The following is a 20,943-nucleotide window of genomic DNA, read 5'->3' on the forward strand; positions in this document are numbered from 1 at the left end:
AGGTTTTATCTTTTGTGTTTAAACTTGTTTTATGTTGCTGTAAACCACCTAGAGATGAAAGTTTGGGGAGGTATACAAATTTGATAGATAGACAGAATATATGAACGTGTTCTGTGAAAACACTGTTTTAATTCCATTACCAATTAATTGTGAAAAAGCAATGTCTCCAGAAAGGCTTTCTTGTGAAAGCAAACTTGGAGTGCATACCTAGAAATAAATTTTAGATTATGAAATAGCAAGTGAAAAAAAATAATGTGGCCAGAATTTAAGAGGACAACTTTTCATCATCTTTTTCCAATTGACATTCCCCCCAGGGCTATTTAAAAAATCTAAACTTCATTTCATACCTCCAGTTTCAGAAAGCTTGCCTCTGTAAATTTTATCTTCTACCACATCTGTCCAGTACAGTAAGCTCTGATTGAAGTGAAAATCAAGTGCTATTGTATTTCTCAAACCAGGAACTAACAGGCTATAATCCCGCTTCTGAAGATCGATCTTTCTGATCTCATGTCGAATGGAAAAAATTATGAAAGCTTCAAATGGATCTGGAAACACAATAGAACATTTTGTGGAAAATATAATAAGGAGTAGATCATTATAATGATAGTGATAAAAGGACATTCATTTGACTAACACTGACATAATGTTGTAATTGTAGAATACTTATGAAATAATTGGCATTGTTACATCAAATTTCTTGTGCATGTATTCTGCTAAAATGCATATTGCAGCTCAACTCTAACCTTTATTTAAATATATTGACTGTAACAGTATTGAATGGACTGTGCAAATAGGAAAACTTCTTAAATTCAGAGTGAATACAGGTATAACATTTTGTTTAAGTAGATTGTCTTACATTCAGAGTCACCGTTTGGTTCAGATAAATATGGGAACAATTGTTCATAGAACTCGTAAATAAACCACTGAAACGCTGTTTGAAACAAGCTGTGATCCAGATACTTAATAACAATATTCAGAAACTGCAGCTGGTATAAAATGTGGTGGCCAGGGCTTTGTCCAGAGCTGCCATGCCATTGGACTACATTGCACCTACTTTAAAAGAGATGCACTAGCTGCTGATTTGTTTCCAGATCTGGGTTCAATTCAAGGGGTTGATAATAAATTTAGAAGCCCTTAACTGCTTGGGCCCTGGATATTTGAAGGAACACCTGCTCCCAAATGTTTCTGCCTGCCAGACATGATCATCAGAAGAACCTCTGTACGATGTGCTGATGCTGAGAGAGGCTCAATTGTTATACAGGAGCATTCCCAGGTGGGACTTTTAGCTCACATCTCCACATGAATGGAGGGTGTGCGTTCACATATCGGTCATATTTACCCCGAAGTCTGTGTAACATATCAGCGGGCACTCCATACACGATTTGGGTTTGTCCTTGCGTATTTGAGCCTAGCTTGATATAAATCCAGGTTTTAAAAATCCACATTTTGCATCGGATTATCCTATATGCCCCAAACTCACAGTAAAGCCTAACAGTAAACCTGAGATAAAGCCTGCTCTCTGGGAAAGCTGTAGGAAAGTGCCTTCTCAGTTAATGACCCCAGGCTTTGGGCTACTCTCCCAACAGGCATCTGTTCTTTGGCTCCCTTCACTGCCTTTAAGAGGCAGATAAAGTCCTGGTTAACTCAAGCCTTTGAACATCAAGGGGTGCTTTTTTGTTGGTGGTGTTGATTCGATGGTGTTATTGGTTATGTCATTTTGAATTTTTATGGATTTTATAAATACTTTTAATGGATATGTTGTTAACCACATTGAGATAAATTTTTATATTAATAAATACGGTATTCATATTTAACAATAAATAAATATGTAAGAGTTAGATAAAGCAATGGAGTCATACCGCTTCTCTTAAAGTAAATAGGTCTTATTCTGCTTCCCTTATATTTTCATAGAAAAAGTTCTACTGTAGTGAATAGACTGTAAATGTCAACTTACCAATATTAGCACAACTTTCACCATCTTTATTGAGCCTCCAACCTTCATAACAGGAGCACTTAACAGTATTTTTATGCTGCTCGCACACTTGGCTGCACTTCTGGTGCTTGGTGCAATAATCTACAAATTCACAAGTTTTATTATCTGGACTCAGGTACAGTTCTAGGGGGCATGAACAGACAATTCTGCCTCCAGGGACTACTGAACACTGGTGGCTGCAGCCACCATTGTTCAGTGAGCATTCATCTGAAATAAAAACAGAGTGTTTCTCAGACACAACAGATTATTGGATATATAGCACAGTGATATGTAATATGTAGGTGTTAGGACCATTGTTAATACAGCAGTAACACTGTTAATACAGTGAAGGATTTGAAGTTATAAATGGCAAGTTGGACTCATGAGTTGGAATAAAAGGAAGGAAATTCAAGTGCAACGTCACACATATCAAGAGCAATAAAAAGCATATTTGCTATTGATAGGAGACCTAGCAGCTGAAAACAAAAGTAAACTTTTAGTAGACAAAACAAAAATATAGTCAACCATGTGAAGATTCTGAGTGACCACAAAGTAATGAGAAACCACACATGAAGTGACTACAAAGAAAAGAAATAAATTCTGAAAAAGAATAGTTGTGAGGGAAATATCTCAAAGACACAACTGGATAAATGTATAAAGGGTGTATTATTTCAGTAACACCACTACTGTGGTCCAAGGAGGTTGGGAAGGGATATTTTCCCATCTAAGATCTTGGACTTTCTACTTCGTACTCTTTATCAGAGACACATTACCATTCCAATCAGTTTGCTGATGACCAGTTCAAACCTTCACAAACCCATACTATGAAGACTGTACTGTACCACCTTAACTTTCTCCAAAATGATTTTGCATGGATCTCCTTTCTACTATTTGGCACCCCATGTGAAACTGAAGAGGTCCAACTTGACCAGAGACCTGAAAATTTGAACCAGGCTTTTTGAAAATTAACTGCACATGTTTTTACTCAATGTCTGGTTTTTCCTTCCTTTGTTTTCTACCTGTAGCAACCAAACTGTAGCCAGATTTATTTATTAACTGCATTGTTATACCACCAAATTATAAAATCTCATGGTGGTTTATGAAAGAAAAAAAGTAAAACCAATTAGATCATTAAAAACAATAACACATTTAAGAATAGTTTAAAATAGTATAGCAAGCAAACAACTGGATAAACAGGTGTGTCTTTAAAGCCTTCCTGAAGACCACTAGATGATGTTTGCAAGAACCTGCCTTGTGGTAGCGGAGTGGGCAAAATAGGCTTGGGCATAATCTTCATGATCCTATCATATTATAAACATTCAGCTTTACAGTTCTACCTCAGAATGCTTTCCATTTCCACAATTCAGGTTAGCTCAGCTGCCAAAACACCTCTTCACTAATGTTGTGAGCACATATTGGGGAAAGGTAGTACACAGGAGTAGGAGAATGATTTCAATGTCCCAAGTGCATGGATGTCATTTCTACTTAACTCTTTTCATTTGACTGATTGTATCAGCCAGATATATTACTAAATTTAATTGAGGAGACATCAACCAATACAGAGCAGCAAAAAAGATGTGGATGAAAAGACAGTGGGTAGCATCCATAACTGAGGGTTGTTGGCTCTGTTCACCAGCCAAAGATTTTTTACTTGAGTTATGTTGGTGCATTATATGTCAGGAATGTCTTCGCTTGTTGGGCATCATTTCTCACTCGTCACAGACAAGTAGATTAGTGAATTTCCTGAACCCTGACAATAGCTTCCTGTACTCAGGAGCAAGTAGTCTTGCTATGGAACAATGGTTTTTATGCTGGAGCAAGACATTTTACTCTTGATGTATGTATGCCACCCAATGATTTCCACAATGGGGATAAAATATGGAATGCATCACTGAGTGCAGATCATGGAAGTTTGTTACAACCATCCAGCACAGGAATAAATAAAATTATGCACTTCACTACAACTGAACTTTGGTGAGAGTTCATTCATAGTAAGCACGTGACAATGAAAAGTTCAGGTTAACATATGAAGTTTTAACATGAATATTTTCAAAGGGAATATGCGGATAAACAGTATGAATCAGATATAGAGAACATTTTTTTCTTTATAGATGTAGATTTGATCAAACATGAAATACCACAAAGAACATCTTCATCAGATCCATCAGGACAATCTCTTCTCCCATTACAGAGTTTCTCAGGTTGTAGACATATGGAACTGTCATTAGCACAAGGGTATTTTGGTGGTCCACACATATATCCCTCGCAATTATCCTCATCAGACTGATCCTCACAATCAACATCTCCATCACAAAGCCATGCTTTACTAATGCATCTCCCTTGGAGAAAAGAGAAAATAAGCACACTAAATCAGACTGAAAGCCAGAGAGAAAACACCCCAATACTACCACCCAGAAATCCCTCCTTTTTTTGTTAATGACACATTTAAAAAGAACAAAATTTTCAACGACAGTTTTTCCTTGTATTATAAAGCATTCTCGACAACAAAATTGTCAACATTAATTTCCTGTCTGAATGTCAAACTTATAGTGAATGAAAAATATATTGAAGTGCACGTTCAAGCCAACTAAACAGAAAGTATGGATCTTGTGTGCTTCCACAATCTTAAAATTTTACAGTTAAAATTTGAAACACAAATCAGAATAAACATTTTTGCTATTGATTTATTTATTAGTTGAAAACAACAGAAGAGGAAAATTTCTGGGAAAGCTCAGTCATTCCAGTATTACTATGAGACACATGTAGTATGGCTGTAAAGTAATTCTGAAAAATAAGAGTTGTGGGAGCAAAACACCTCAGAAACTCCAAGATTAAAGTGGGTACCTGTATGAATGGTAAGAATTTGTTCCAAAACTCAGTGAAATACTTTTTGGTAAGCAAATCATAGATAACTAGTGTCATCTCAAAGTTGTGAGCATGTTGTCTACTTTCCCTAGGGGTGTGCAATTCGGGTTTTCGGGTGATTCGGCTCGGACCCAAACCGAATCACCCCTGTTCTGTTTTGTGCCCGAATCTGGGTCACCCGAATCACCCTTGATTCGGTTCGGATTTGGATTTAATCTGAATCCGAATCTGAATCGCTTTGGGGGGGTAAAAAGGGGCCCAGGGGCAAAATTTTGGGGTGGGGTGGTAGTGCCCAATGGGTAGAGTCTACCACCCCAATTTCAGGGGGATTGGGAAAAATCCTGATTTTTGGTGAATTTTTAAAGTTTTAGTGACTTTGGGGCAGTTTGGGGGCATAGCATGGGATCTGGGCAAAAGGAGTGGGGTGCGGTGGTAGTGCCTAATGGGTGCAGGCTAGCACCCCAATTTCTGGGGGATTGGGCAAAGGGCTGATTTTTGGTAAATTTCTGAAATTTTCATGTCTTTGGGGCAGATTGGGGCAGAAAGTGGGGCCTGGGGCAGAATAGTGGGGTGGGGTGGTAGTGCCTAATGGGTGGAGGCTACCACCCCAATTTCAGGGGGTTTGGACAAAGGGGTGATTTTTTGAGAATTTTTGAAGTTTTAGTGACTTTGGGGCAGTTTGGGGGCAGAAAGTGGATCTGCCCCAAAATAGGGGGGTGGGGTGGTAGTCCCTAATGGGTGGAGGCTACCACCCCAATTTCAGGGGGATTGGGCAGAGGGCTGATATTTTGGGAATATTTGAAGTTTGGGTGTCTTTGGGGCAGATTGGGGGCAGAAAGTGGATCTGCCCCAAAGGAGTGGGGTGGGCTGGTAGATAGTGTCTAATGGGTGGAGGCTACCACCCATCCCCAATTTAAGAGTGATTGGGCAGGGGGTGAATTTTGGTGAATTTATTTTTATGAGGTTTGTCTTCATAAGGTGAAGTGTGCTAAATTGATTACTTCCTCATATTATTCATAGTAAAGGAAAGTGTGAAAAAGTGAAAGTGGGGTCATGAGAGTTGTTTAATTGAAAAAAATCTCATTTGCTATGATAGAATGAGAATTCACACCTCAGAAAAAACTTCTGAGGTGTGAATTCTCATAGCAAATAGCAGTCTAAAAAATAAAGACAAGGCAGACACCAGCAATAGCCAATGTGAGGGATACTATACAGATTTGAACAGAGACAATAGGTTCACCTCTTTAGACATACAAGAGACAACATTAACATATAGATAATGCCACCTGGCTGCATCAAAAGAACATAAGAACAACCCTTCTGGATCAGGCCTAAGGTTTATCTAGGCCTTTATCAGGTCTAGCATCCTGTTTCCCACAGTGGCCCAACAGATGCCTCTGAGAAGTCCACAGATAAGGTAAGGGAATGCCCTCTCTCTTGCTACTGCTGTGTGGAAAAGTACTTCCTTTTGTTAGTCCTACATTTCCCAGTCTTCAGTTTCATGGAATTATTATTTATTATTATTTATTACATTTATAAACCACCCCATCCAGAGGCTCTGGGTGGTGTACAACAACTTTAAAAAGACATAAAAATACCCAATTCAAAACACAGTGCTAAAAACAATATAAAAACATTTCAAAAACAATTAAAACCATTTAAAACCAATCAAAATATTTTTAAAAAACAATACTTTACAAGCCTTGGAGAGCCAGGCCAAACAAATAAGTTTTTAGTGCTCCCTTAAAGGCTGACAATGAGCCTAAACTGCGGATATCTACCGGGAGTGCATTCCATAGACCAGGAGCAGCTACAGAAAAGGCCTGGTTCCAAGTCACCACCAGATGTACCGGTGGTAACCGGACCAGGAATGACCCCTCATTCTAGTATTGTGAGGAAGAAAAATCTCTCTGTGACCACTCTCTCTACCCCATGCATAATTTTATACACCACTGTCATGTCCCCCTATAGTGGCTTTTTCCCCCAAACAAAAGAGCTTCAAATGTTGTAGCCTTGCCTCATAAGGAAGGTGCTCCAGGCCCTGGTCATCTTGTTTGCCCTCTTCTGCACCTTTTCAAGTTCTATTATTTCCTTAAGATACAGTGATCAGAACTGTACACAGTATTCCAAATGTGGAAGCACATGCTAATTTATAATTCCCTTATACAAATGATGGTGCGGACACACATCTGGAGTACTGCATACAGTTTTGGTCACTGAATCTTAAGAATGATATTGTAGCTCTGGAAAAAATGCAGAAGAGGGCAACCAAAATGATCAGGGGCCTGGACCACCTTCCTTATGATGCTAGTCTACAGCAACTGTAGCAACAATCTTTACCTTGGAAAAGAGATGACTAAGGGGGGACATGACTGAGGTGTATAAAATTATGCATGGAGTGGAGAGAGTGGACAGAGAGAAATCCTCCACACACAACATTAGAACCAGGGGTCATCCCATGAAACTGAAGGTCAGGAAATTTAGGACTGACAAGAGAACAAACAGGTGGATTCACACAGCACATAATTAATCTATGGAATTATTTGTCACGGGATGTGGTGATAGCCACCAAATTTTGAAAGGGGCTTAGACAAATTCATGGAGGACAGGTCTATCAATGGCTACTAGTCTGGTGGCTGTGGGCCACCTCTAGCCTTACAGGTAAGATTCCTCTGAATACCAGAGCAACAACTAGAGAGAGGGCATGTCCTCACCTCTTGCCTGTGGGCTCCCCAGAGGCATCTGGTGGGCCACTGTGTGATACAAGATACTAGACTAGATAGGCCTTTGGCCTGATCCAGCAGGGCTGTTCTTATTTTGATAAGAAAAGAAATTAACAGCAGTAGAGGGGTGAAGAACATTACTTCTGTAAGTTATCAAATAAAAAGTATTCCCTTTACTACTGAGTCTGATTCTGTTATTCTATGTCACCCATTAACCATCTGAGCCCTTATGATATCAACTTCCTCATTGGGCGGTGGGGAGACTCAACAACAGACATCTTGACTGGTTTGTTTCTAATTTCAATAAGAAGTAGAATTCTTGAAAGGCTTGCAGGAAAGGGAGGAGCATGCACCCCTGAAACTCATCATGTCACATGCACCAAGGATTTAATAGTACTTCTGCTTTTAAATCAAGTCTTTGACTTCAAAAGATATCTAAGGCTGTTTTTATACAATTACAAAACTGGTCACAATGATATACATGACATAATATACACCAACAGTCTAGGAAGCCATTTCTTTTTTACTTTAAGTAACATTTTGAGTGTTACTTAATTCACTTTAATGTACATCTTAACAATCATGAACCATGTCACACTTCATTTTGATGGATTTTTGAAGGACTATGAACCATGTTTCCCTTCTAGCTTTTTATTTCTGTTACTGACCTGGACCCACACTATGCTTTTAAACTGAAGTGATGCTTTCTGTCCTTTCTTACAATACCACCATCCTATATGGGATGATCCATTACAAAACTTTCTCTCTCACAATACAACTTATCTAAAATCCAGGGGTGTAAGTTCTATTGGGCAAGGGGAGACAAATGTCTCTATGCCCATAGGGCCTGGAGGGTTCCCCAAGGCCCTTTAGCCAGTCCCCCTTGCCTCGCCTGCTGGCCCTCCTGCTCTGGCCAGGGGAATGAAGCAGCCTGCAAGCTGCTGCAGCCTCTTTGGTCTCTGCCTCTTAGCTGTTCGGCGGGTGGCAGGGCTTCCAGAGAGGCCTCCATGCAGGCCTCCCTGAAGGCTGAATCTGAGTGCTGGCAGACAGGCAGGCAAGCAAGCAAGCAGGAAGGAGGGAGGCAGGGTGGCCAGGTGGCCAGCGCTGGCTGCCCTTGCCCACCACAGCTCTGCCCAGCTTATGACTCCTCAGGCTTAGTAATGTAGGATGTGATTTCCTTTTTGTGGTTATCCCCCCCACCTTGGGTATTTAGTGACTGCTTGCCATAGAGCTTTAATATGAGGTGATGGGGGGCGGTATGTAGGGCAGATTGAAATGACTCTGGATATTTAATTCATAGGTTGAGGAATTTCTGGTTTAAAATATGTTTAAAAACATTTTTAAAAATGATATGGAAGAATCTGCCCTTTGGCTTCATAAAAAACCAACCCCATTTCAGCCCCAGCCTTTAGATCACATGGAATGACTGGGCATAGTGCTTTGGTTTTGAGCAGAGAAATGTGGAAGGAATATGTATATTTAAATTGAAGTGGATTGGACAAATTGTTGGTTTTTAATTTTTTTTAAATTAAAAAACCATTTTAAAAGTCCTTTAAGTGGCTTGTTTCATGACAAAAAATTACAAAGTCCTTTAGGTTTCAGTGAAATGTATTTCCAGTTAAATGTGGTTAGATTTGCTACCTGAGGCTGCAATTCTCTACACACTTACCTGGAAGCAAACTGTACTGAATTTGTTAGGATTTAAGAGAAAACATACATAGGATCACATTGCATGGTTGAAGTTCTCCTTTGTTAATCAGCATTGAGGGGTCCATTTTAAAATCTCATCTCCAGGCCCACTCTAACCTTGCTACACCCCTGCTAAAATCCCCATTATAGTGCCTAAGATTCCAGTTTGCTTTTGCAAATCAAATAATGAAAAAGTACTGTTTCTGGTAGAGTGGGCAAGCTCTTCTCTGCTTGTCTCAAATTAGCTCAGAAATTATAACATCTGTTCCCCAAAAACAGAAGAGAAGCACCTGTTCCATTTATTAACAGATCGTTAGGAAGCAGAGTGCTGGTGAACATCTCCAAACGGTTTTCAAACCTTTAAAGTTCTCTGAACCCACATTTGGAGAAGTTTGCTGGCATATCTATTTTCTTATTGAATTCTGAATTCCAGTTAATTCTTAGAAATGCTTCATATTCTTCTTCTAGTGATCAGTGAATCTTATTGTGCTTCCTTCAGTGATTCTGTTCCCAGTTTAATTTGATGTTATTCTAGAGCCTAAGGAGTTTCAAACTCTAACCTTGCCAATTTTGTCTATGTCATGATTTTTTGGAAGCTACAAATGACAAGAGAAAGTTCATTATTATTACTAAATGTGCTAGGACAATAATAGCAAATGAATGAAATACATTTTTTCCATTGATTCATCACAAATGCCCCCTGAATCAGACACATGCCCACAGGGAATCATTTAAGCTGCGGTTTTGTTGGAGGGCTGAGAGGACTAGGAGGGTTAAGACACTGGCCAATATTCTGCCTAAGGCTGCATGCACACTGTAGGAAGAAGTAGGTTTTCTGTGGAAGGCTTCCCAACTACCACAACACTGGCACCTGTGCAAGAAGAATTAATTTCACCAATCTCCTCTTTTCCGAGAAGTGCCCTGCACCACCCAAATTATGTCCCCAAGGGCTGCATGATCCTCAAGGACTTATTTTTGGGTGGTACAAGGCACTTTCCGGGGAACAGGAGATCACTGATGATGACCCCACTGCCCACCATGTGATTCTTGTAGCTGAGCTAGCTTTCTGCTGCATGGGCCTATCTCATTTAATTCATGTGCAGCCTTAATAAGAATGTTGGCCACAACCAGCATGTAAACAGAGCCAAACTGATTTCTTCTCTTCCTCCAGCTACTAGGCCCTCACAATGAAGACTGGATATGGCTATCTTCACGATGGGAGGGCAAAAGAGTCAGTATATATAGTGCTGTTAGTATGGGTATTTCCCTTAACAGTATAGCAACACTTAGTAGAATGTCTGAAAATAAATGTTGATTCTCTTGAATAAAGAAATGTTTGACAAGCAAATACAAGTCTGAAAACAGCTGCACCTTCAATAATTTTCCAGAGTGAAGTGATTATCTCTGGTTTTGGGTGGCCAAGACCAACTGTAATATCTTTCTCACTTTTTAAAACAAATATTTTGAAATAATAGGTAACATATCCCGATCTCCTCTCAATCAACTTGGTGAATGTTTTCTGTGGCAAGCACCACTTTCAAGAAAGAAAAAGAATAGTAAAAATAAAATTTTAAATTAAGAAATCACTTTAGCATACATACCAAATGCATAAGTAACACAAAGCAATGGTCTGAAGACACTTTATAACAAGAGGTTCTGGTAAGAACTAATCTGCCTAATTTTCTTTCACTATAATCTTAATAGAAAATTACCATCTTCATATGTTAGCCCATGTCTGCTTAAAATTATTATTATTATTATTATTATTTACATTTTATATCCCACTCTTCCTTTAAGGAGCCCAGAGCGGTGTACTACATACTTAAGTTTCTCCTCACAACAACCCTGTGAAGTAGGTTAGGCTGAGAGAGAAGTGACTGGCACAGAGTCACCTGGCAAGCATCATGGCTGAATGGGGATTTGAACTTGGGACTTCCCAGTCCTAGTCCAGTACTCTAAGCACTACACCATGCTGGCTCTCAAATGTTCATGCATCCACCATCTTGAATTGGGGTGGATGATGATAGCATCACAAATTATGCCACTGACGTGTCCCTATGTGTCCCCACAACTGCACAAAATTTGGTTCAAATTGGTTAGGTGGTTCACAAGTTCAAATGTTCATGCGTCCACCATCTTGAATTGGGGTGGATGACATCATCACAAACTACGCAGTTGAGATGTTCCTGTGTGTCCCTACAATGGTTCAAACAACTTGGTTCTAATCTGTTAGGCGGTTCAATGGTTAGCTCATCTATGCCTTTAAAGAATCACACGTCTACCATTGTGTACATAGAAAAGTTGGAAGTTAAACTTACTAAATAGTAAGTTAAATTTGCTATTTTCAGTAAGTTTCATAATTTTAGTATGTTAAAGGGGGCTACCCTTGTATCATTTATTTATTATTACCATCTGTATGCATGAAACTTTTACAAAACTGGAAGGTAGGTCCTTGTCCCAAAGGGCTCGCAATTCCTGCATAAACAGAAAGAGTTTTTTTTCTTCCCTATTGTAACATTCCACCTGCTGTGGTACCATCCAGATGTTAATGTATTATAGGTATACTTACTACATATTTTACAGGGCCAACAAAGCTGACCACAATAGGATCATTGTTGAGACGTTTTCAGATTCTCTGGCTGTGGCAGAGAACCTGCCCAATCCTACATATAAACAGTAGCTCCTATCTATCTCATTCAAACCAAACCCCATCTGTCCAAAATCATGAGCGGGTCAGCAGTTTATCCCTTCCAAACGCAACTTGCCTTGCCCTCTGTTATTTTTTTCTTTGTCTGTCTTTACTCTTATTTATTTATTTATTTATTTATTTAGTGCATTTTAATACCACCATAATCCAAGTTCTCAGGGTGGTTTACAACAAATAAAAACAAAACATTAAAATCAATTAAATATTAAAAACAGCTTAAATCAAATCAATAAATAATCCAGAAGTTAAAAAGTTAAAAAGCTAAAAGGCCTGGGTAAAATGATAAGTCTTTAGAGATTTTTTAAAAGCTGCTAGAGATGGGGAGACTCTTATTCCCACAGGAAGTGCGTTCCAAAGTCTTGGGGCAACAAGAGAGAAGGCCCGTCCCTGGGTGGCCACCAGACGACATGAAGGTAGTCACAGATGAGCCTCCCTTGATGTATGCAGTGGACGATGGGGATCATGCAAAAGAAGACGCTCTCTTAAGTACTGTGGGCCTAAGCTGTTTAGGGCTTTATAGGTTATAACCAGCACTTTGTATTTTGCCCGGAAACTTACTGGCAGCCAGTGCAACTCCTGTAATATAGGAGTAATATGGTCTCTTCAAGATGACCCGGAGACCAAACTGGCTGCTGCATTTTGAACTAATTGCAATTTCCAGACTACGTACAAAGGCAGCGACACATAGAGCACATTGCAGTAATCAAGTCTGGAGGTTACCAATAAGTGTACTACTGTTTTGAGATCATGAACCTCAAGAAATGGACACAGCTGGCGTATCAACTGAAGCTGATAGAAAGCGCTTCTGGCCACTGCCTCAACCTGGGGAACCAGGGAAAGGTGTGGATCCAGAAGCATTCCCAAACTGCGTACCTGCTCCTTCTGAGGAAGTGTGACCTCATCTAAAACAGGTAGATCAATATCATTTCCTGAGTGACAACCCTGCACAACAAGTACCTCCGTCTTGTCTGGATTCAGTCTCAGTTTGTTATCCCTCATCCAGCCCATTACTGCTTCCAAGCAGGCATTCAGGGAGGATATGCCTTCTCCTGATGATGTTGACATGGAGAAATAGATTTGGGTGTCATCAGAATACTGATAACACCCAGCACCAAATCTCTGGATGATCTCTCCCAACGGTTTCATGTAGATATTAAAAAGCATTGGAGACAGTATGGAGCCCTGAGGGACCCCATATATAAGCTCAGATTTTGAAGAGCAACAATCTCCAAGAGACACCATCTGGGATAAGCCAGAAAGGTAGGAGCGGAACCACTGCAAAGCAGTGCCTCCCATCCCCAACTCCTTCAGACATTCCAGAAGGATACTCTGGTCGATAGTATCGAAAGCCGCCGAGAGATCCAAAAAGACCAAGAGGGTCACACTTCCTCTGTCAATTGCCAGTTGGAGATCATCCATCAGGCAACCAAGGCAGTCTCCACCCCATAGTCCGTCCGAAAACCAGTTTGAAATGGGTCTAGATAATCAGTTTCCTCCAAGACAGCCTGGAGCTGGGAGGCCAACACCCTCTCAAACACCTTGCCTAACCATGGGAGGTTGGAGACAGGCTTGTAGCTACTAAACTCTGAGGGGTCCAAGGCAGGCTTCTTAAGAATAGGTCTAAGAATTGCCTCCTTTAAACAAGGAGGCATCCTGCCCTCTCTCAGAGAGGTATTTATAATTGCCACCAGGCTCTCCACAACAACCCCCTTGCCAGATAGTATAAGCCTCGTTGGGCAAGGATCAAGCAGACAGGTGGTAGGACGTACCGTTCCAAGCAGCTTGTTCACATCCTCAAGAGTCACAAACTGAAATTGATCTAGTCTAACCACACAAGAGGAGTTGCTGGATACCTCTGCATCTGACACTGCGATAACTGTGGAGTCTAAATCTAGATCGACCCGAATATGAGAGACTTTGTCCACAAAAAACTCAATAAAAGCATCATAGTGGGCAATTGATGGTTCCAAATTCGAATTCAGGGGAGCAGGAGGCCCTACTAGCCCCCTCACAACCCTGAATAGCTCCGCTGGACGAGAGACTGCAGAAGCAATACGGGCAGAAAAGAAACACTTCTTTGCTGCACGTATAGCCAGAGCATAGATCTTTAAATGTGCTCTGTGTTGCAATCTGTCGGATTTGATTCGAGTCTTCCTCCACTTGCGCTCCAGTCGCCTACCTTGCCGCCGCTTCAGCTCCCGCAGATCTTCCATATACCAAGGAGCCATTTTTGAAGCGGGTTGGAGAGGACGCTTAAGAGCGATCATGTCTACTGCCCTGGTGAGCTGATTATTCCAATTCTCCACCAGGGCATCAACCGGATCACCAGCAGGGCCAACATTAAATCCTTCCAAGGCTTCTTGGATTCCTATTGGATCCAATAACCTTTTTGGACAGACCATTCTAATAGGTCCCTCATCCCTGTAGAGGTGGGACGCAACTGTGAGTCCGACCTTAACCAGATGGTGGTCCATCCATGACAATGGGAAAATCACAGGAGTCCCCACCCACGGAACACCACCCTGATCAGAATGAAAGATCAGATCAAGAGTATGACCAGCGACATGTGTTGGTCCAGAGACCACTTGGGATAGGCCCACAGTTGTCATGGCCGCTATGAACTCCTGAGCGGCACCAGACAACGTGGTCCTGAAGTGGATATTGAAGTCCCCCAGCACCATAAGCCTTTTCAGCTCTTTCCCATCAGTCTCTCAACTACTCCTCTGCTCAAGCACATTCTGTATTCCTTTCCCCTTCTCTTCATGTCTGCCATGTTATTGGTCCATATGAGATTTCATTTAATTGTACACAGGCCAATGGAAAACTAATGAAAAATATTGATGCCAAATTGGTCCCCTCCCAATGTAAATTAATTTTGCTTTAACAATAATCCATTACCTTAATTTTAATCTGTTTTATACATACATAAGCTATGAGAAGAAATCTGTTTACTTGATTTGCCTTCAATTTAATGAAAAGAAAATAGTCTGTGGTAGAAGATTGTTACTGCACTGTGAGAGGCTAGACACTTGCTATTAACTAAAACAAAATGGATATCAGTGAACAAATTCATTGTTGTCAAGCTTCAAAAGAAATGCCTACAATTAAACATGTATTATTATGCATGTCTTGATAATTTTATTTCAATTTGCATGCATTATTTAAGAATTACCATCGCTTAATGAGACATATTTTTTTCTGTTTTGCAGACAACATTTTAGCCTCCATTCTTCTCTAAATAACTGTCCTATATCCATTCATCACTTGCTTTTATACTTCTTATATATACACAGATTCTGACTGTTAAGACCTCATTCAAAATCTGAAATATTAACATTCATTAGTGCACCCAGAAAATGTAACCTCAAATGCTTTACATAAAATAATACAGTACATGACAATATAACCACATCAAACAAAATGTTTACTATAGGGATGTGCACAAAACCAAGAAAGCCGGTTTGGTTCAATACATGCTCGAACTAGACCTGGTTCGCGTTAGAGCAGAGCCAGATTGAAAGGCTCGGAGGCCTACTAGTAAAGGGGGATCTGGTAAGGATTCTCTTTTACCAGTAAAGGGGGTGGGTGGGGGTGGGAGAAAAGTAGAGTGGGGCAGGAGGGAATAAAAAGGTACCTTAGAAGTGGTGGCAATGGTGACCTGGGCGGGGTGGGGGGGTGGGGCAGCAGCAGCTCTCTGTCACCCCTGCCAGCCTCCCCCTGCATAGCCTTGGCCAGTTTGAGGCCTCTGTGCAGGCATGGAAGTAACTAAAAGAGCCTCCACACATGCACAGAGGCCATTTCCGTGAGTGACCATGGAAAAAAATGGCAGACCAATGTGGGTAGAGAGTGAAAAATCCTGCCCTGGGTTCTGTTGTGTTACAATTGGAATTCGGTCGAGGTGGAGGGGAAGAAACACCACTTAGCAATACGGATCATCCAATCACGTAAAGGTTATTAGGTCCTGAAGCCAAATTTAAGTTGCTAGGTAGGATGCTGAAGCCCAGGATCCCCAAGGTTCAGGAACAGACAGACCAGTGGAGCTGAGGAGTCTTAACGTATGGATGAGATGGTGGTGTCAAGAGGAAGTTGGGGAAAGCCGTGTGTACAAAAGGGACAGGCTCCACTGCAATTGAACCAAGCTGTTAGCATATCAAAAGGAATGCAGAACAGCTTTTCCCACTGGGGAAAAGCTAACAGGAGTTGGGTAGCATCCAATTCAAGAAAAATCATCTGTAAGGGATGAAGGTGTAAATGTGTCAGATCATCCAAAAGAAGATAAAATACAATTTGGCAATGAGCAAATAGGAGGATATGACAGCTAGTCAGAGAGCCAAAAGACCACAGGGGGAAAGGCACATCCTAACAACACTGAGAAAGGGTGTGTGTGTGTGTGTGTGTGTGTGTGTGTGTGTGTGTGTGTGTACTACTGGGTGTCTGCTGGGTGCAGTGATTTTGACCCACCCAACCTTTGATAAAACACGAGGCTGGTGGGGTTATTTAATTGGTTGAGGGTTTGGATGGGAGGAGCCAGAGAGCCTACAGCATTCTCTCCAGCCCAAACTAGCAGTCAGCATTTGTGAGGCATTAGAAATAGATGTGTTACTGATCCTCCTGGGGGAGCAGCAGCAGGAGCAGCAACAGACAAAGATAAGCACTTGCACTGATTTTTGTTTGTTCGTTGGTTTAGTTTTGCTTGGCGGGGTAGCAAAGCTGTTAGGGGAAGGCTGAGGTGCCTCCCTGGTGGGAAATCCCCCCTTCCACTTTTAACAGTGTGTGTGGGGGGGCGCTTTCTCTCTTAATCTTCCCAAGAACTTACCTTCCTCCAAGTTTCCCAAGGGTTTACCTTCTAGGAGTGTGTGAGTCAGCTCAGTTTGAAGACTCAAACTCAAACTGAACCGGCCGCATAAAGAATGAGGCTGGTCCAAGTTTGAGCCAAGCTGAGCCCAGTTTGATCAAGCTGACTCTAATTTCCCTCGATAGCTCAAGGCCATTTTGTGGTGGGTGAGTGGCGGTGGCCATTTTGTGACACAATGTGTCACTTTTCAATTTTGTCTGTCTTGCCACTGCCCTGATCGGGCAGTGTACTCTGCTCTGGGTGGCTTTCCATTGTGCTACTCGGAGTTGTTGTTGTGGCAATTGTGACCCCATTGGCTGGGGGGGAACCAAGGGGCTTGCAGCAGCAAAGGAGTTTCACGTATTTCCTGGTTTTTCTGCCATAGGGAATAATGGGGATACTAAGCAGCCCCATAATTCCCTGCAGGTAGTGACTAGGGGCACCAAAATGGGGTGGGTGGTAGGGCACCATGGGTGCCAACTACCACCCAACTCACAAGGCAGTAGGACACTCAGGTTATATTTTAGGAATGTTATATATTCTAGATTCTCAGTAGTTACATAACTTCTTTTCATAGGAAGTAAAAGTAAAGTGTCCTATCGAGTTGGTGTTGACTCCTGGTGACCACAGAGCTTAAAAAAAAGAAGTTAACAACCAAGAATCTACAATACATAAACATTCCTTTAAAAATCACCTGAGTGTGCTACTGCCTTGTGGGGTGGGTGGTAGTTGGCACCCATGGGGCCCTAGCACCCAACCTGTTTTGGTGTCCCTAGGCACTACCTGCAGGGAATTATGGGCTGCTTCAAATTCCCCTTATTCCCTATGGCCAAACCTTTAGAAATGGCTGAAGAATGGTTCAAGCTCCAGCTGAACCACAGGCTGGCTCAACGGAACTGGTACTTGAGTCGAAGGGCCCGGCTCGAGCCTGGTTTGAACTGGAACCAAACGAGAGAAACCAATTTTGTGCACACCTCTATTACCTTCTTCATCTCACACTGCTTTAATATGGCCAATAATATTAGTGACCCCATTCCCATTATTGTTGCTGCCTTGAGGTGGGGGGGGGCAGTAAGAACTGGCTGGGCAGTTGCTTTGTTTGACCAAGGAGGAGAGTACGAAAAAGGAAGGCATGTGCATGCACACACACACACACACACACACACACACACACACCCTGAAAGAAAGTAAGGAAAGAAAGGGGGGGATAAAAATAGTTAATTGGGTTTGGGGGTCATTAATTTGGTAGTGTGTTGGTTCTGAGATCACTGGGCTTCATTTATGCGAGGAGCTGTAGTGGCCGTGGTGCTTGGCACCTGGAGGTGTTTGGGGCAATCTATGTATTTTTAGCATTGAGCAGTAGGCCAGCTAAGTAGAAAGCATTTATGTTTTGCCTTTTAGGTGTCTGGTTGGATTTAGTATAACTTGCTTATTCCTAAGCCTACATGGCTGAACACAAGAGGGGATTTAAGACAGAACATATGGTATATTGGCTTGTGTCAGGGTCCCTCCCTGATGCCCCATCAATTCCAAGCAGGTGATTTGATTTTATTGTTCTATGACAGTTTAGTCCTCAGGTTCTGGAAATTCATTCAGCTTCTACTTCCCCTCACTGCCACCATATAAGTTCTTGTTACCTTGCTCTCAGTACTCAACACCTTTGGCTGCATGGCCTCATGAGCGCAGGATAGGCGTATATGTTCAGGATATAAAATGAAACAAAACTTGAGGCATAAAATGAAAACAAGAATAAGTTTATTATTTACTGATTAGAATAAAGATCTCTGCAAAGCAGGGCACACAAGCTTCTCTACCAAGTTACTAGGTACTTCAGCTGTTCTGGATAAAATCTAACATATAGGAAGGTAAAATAACAGGGACAGAATTAAACTTGGGTTTGTAAACTTAGTGAATTCCTCCAGACCTTCTTGTCTGTTACTAGGAGCTGTTCAATACACTGCTGGTTCTCCAGCCTCCACACATTCACCCTTCAAGTTCCACACAGCCCCTCTGAACAATCTCTCCTGTTCAGAACACACACCCCAAACTCTCAACCCCCAGCTCAAAACCACATCCTACTCCCACACAACTAAATCCAACTCCCTCTCTCTTCTCTCTGTCTCAATTGCCTTTTTAAAAATCCCTCCCCCTCTGAACCTTCTGTGCCTGGTTACTAGGGTAACCCACAAAAACACTCACTCACCAGCTCCTATAGAAGTTCCACCACAGCTTGCTTCAGCAGCACATATGCAAAAATAGGAGTGATGCAGAGAAGATTAGTGTGGCCCCCTGCACAAGGATGGCACTTTTGGACAGGTTGCTCCCTAAAGGTAACAAATGGGCTAGGCTGGGTGCACATTACAGATTAGTGATATAGCTTCAATTAAGGGTTGTGATACTGTTGTTGAACAACCCTATGATGGGCCAAAATGCGGCGGGGTGGGTGGGTTATTGTACTGCATAGGGCCAAGCACCTGCAGCTGTGTTCAGTATGGGCTGAAGTCCTTCAATGCAATATAGCCATGGTGGCATCATAGGTGGAGTGATATGGCTACAGTGGCATCATGGATGGGCTTGGGGGTGTGGCTACAAACATTGGAGTACTGCAGTTCTGAAACATTGTGTGCATTTCTGATGCAGTGATGTGGTCACTGCAGCATCACAGATGGGCATTGTGTACGGAACTAAGAACCATGGCATACTGCAGTCTTGATATGCTATATGCATTTCTGATGAAGTGATGAGGCCACCATTACATTGGGCCTTGAAGGCAGAACTAAGAACACTGCATTGGCACACAACAGATCAAGTTGCATCCAGATTGGCTAAGGTGCCACTTTGGGCTATCCCATAGTTTGCTGGGCCCTGAGCAATGGGGAAATCCGACTTCACTTTGATTTGCTGGATCCTGTAACAGCCAACAACCTGGATGGCTTTAAGAGGGGTTTGGATAACTTCATGGAGGAGAGGTCTATCATTGGCAACTAGACGGAGGGCTATAGGCCACCTCCAGCCTCAGGGGCAGAGTGTCTCTGGGTAACAGTTGCGGGGGAATAACAGCAGGAGAGAGGGCATGCCTTCAACTCCTGCCTGTGGCTTCCAGCAGCATCTGATGGGCCACTGTGCGAAATGGGATGCTGGACTACATGGGCCTTGGGCCTGATCCAGCAGGGCTGTTCTTATGTTCTTATCATGAGATGAGAGTTGCTTCGGGAGCAGTTCTAACCTGCCATCTGGAAGTTCCAGGTTTCAACCCTCCTCTTCACGTTGTTGTTGTCCATGGGTTGTGAAGATAGGAAAGGGATGCCCCTTTAGCTATCAGTTCTGTCCTCTTGGGCCCTAATATTTACCTGGATAATTTGCAGCAGGGATTGGCCTGAGTTTCTTAGCACTCAGTCAGGGGTGGGTGCTAAGCTAGGCTAGGTCCCCACCCCGTAGTAGGTACAGTGCAGGTTGCAGGGTGCTTAGACACAGTTTATTGGTAAGTTTATTGGTAAGCACCCTAAGGCATGTGGTTTTTGCATGAAGGGGAGTTCTTGCCATTCCCTAGAGACTTCACAGGTCACAGTAATTGGCTTGTGGCTTCTCTTGGCATTGAGGCAACATCAACCTTAAAGGCTGTGCAGCTTGGCGGTGTGAAGCGCCTCACAGTGGTTTGCAGGAAGAGTGGGCTTAGTGCGCTCTCTCCACAGATGATAAAACATGTAGTCCTAGGCAGCTGGATCGGCCACCCACACGACTGCCGGCTCTGTCACGGAGCCGGTGGGGACTGCGGGGATTGGGGGCCACTTGGCCCCTGGAAGTCCCAGGATGCCCCACACGAGTGCACAGGGCATTCTTGGGGGACTCCCGGCTGGGGGTCTACTCGTGTGTCGCCGTGTGCTGCAGCTGCACTCAAGCAAATAAACAACGTTAATGAAGCACTCACTCCATTAACCTCGTTTAAGGGGAGGGGAATTTAGGCGGGCTAGCCACCGTGGAACCACCAGGCTCGCCCACAAGCCCAGTGGTTCCAAAAAGCACCAGAAAGTGGGTTAGGCTTCCTTAGCCTGCTTTCTGGTGATCGTCAGAATAGCCTCAAGGACTGCAATACATGTTTGCCTGATAAGGTTGCAGAGCTACAAAGCGCTGTTGTTCTTGTCAGTTAACAAGT

The 20,943-nt window shown here is 42.4% G+C and overlaps 1 protein-coding gene, 1 long non-coding RNA gene and 1 other non-coding gene across 15 annotated transcripts in view; 2 read left to right on the forward strand and 1 right to left on the reverse strand.

Moving 5' to 3' along the window:
- Positions 1 to 20,943, reverse strand: part of LRP1B (LDL receptor related protein 1B) — a 1,420,219-nt gene that overhangs the window by 377,998 nt on the left and 1,021,278 nt on the right. For all 10 annotated transcript variants that reach the window (XR_008308477.1, XM_053255348.1, XM_053255339.1 and 7 more), the window contains 3 exons: positions 4,111 to 4,311; positions 1,955 to 2,200; positions 348 to 545 (listed from right to left, as the gene is read on the reverse strand). Coding sequence is in view for 9 of the 10 variants with exons in the window: in XM_053255348.1 (XP_053111323.1) it covers positions 348 to 545; positions 1,955 to 2,200; positions 4,111 to 4,311 (645 nt within the window). In the remaining variant the exon portion in view is untranslated. The remainder of the gene's footprint in view (positions 1 to 347; positions 546 to 1,954; positions 2,201 to 4,110; positions 4,312 to 20,943) is intronic.
- The window catches only part of LOC128327129 (uncharacterized), a 58,777-nt gene continuing 56,843 nt past the window's right edge, over positions 19,010 to 20,943 (forward strand). For 3 of the 4 annotated variants that reach the window (XR_008308489.1, XR_008308493.1, XR_008308492.1), the window contains exon 1: positions 19,010 to 19,120. This is a non-coding gene — a long non-coding RNA (uncharacterized LOC128327129). Of the gene's footprint in view, positions 19,121 to 19,534; positions 19,621 to 20,943 lie in introns of those variants that run through there. The other variant, XR_008308491.1, reaches the window with a different exon arrangement.
- On the forward strand, positions 19,021 to 19,124 carry LOC128341352 (U6 spliceosomal RNA). The gene has a single exon (XR_008314364.1). It is a non-coding gene; the product is annotated as a U6 spliceosomal RNA (small nuclear RNA).

Source organism: Hemicordylus capensis, chromosome 1 (assembly GCF_027244095.1).
Source record: "Hemicordylus capensis ecotype Gifberg chromosome 1, rHemCap1.1.pri, whole genome shotgun sequence".
NCBI lineage: Eukaryota > Metazoa > Chordata > Lepidosauria > Squamata > Cordylidae > Hemicordylus > Hemicordylus capensis.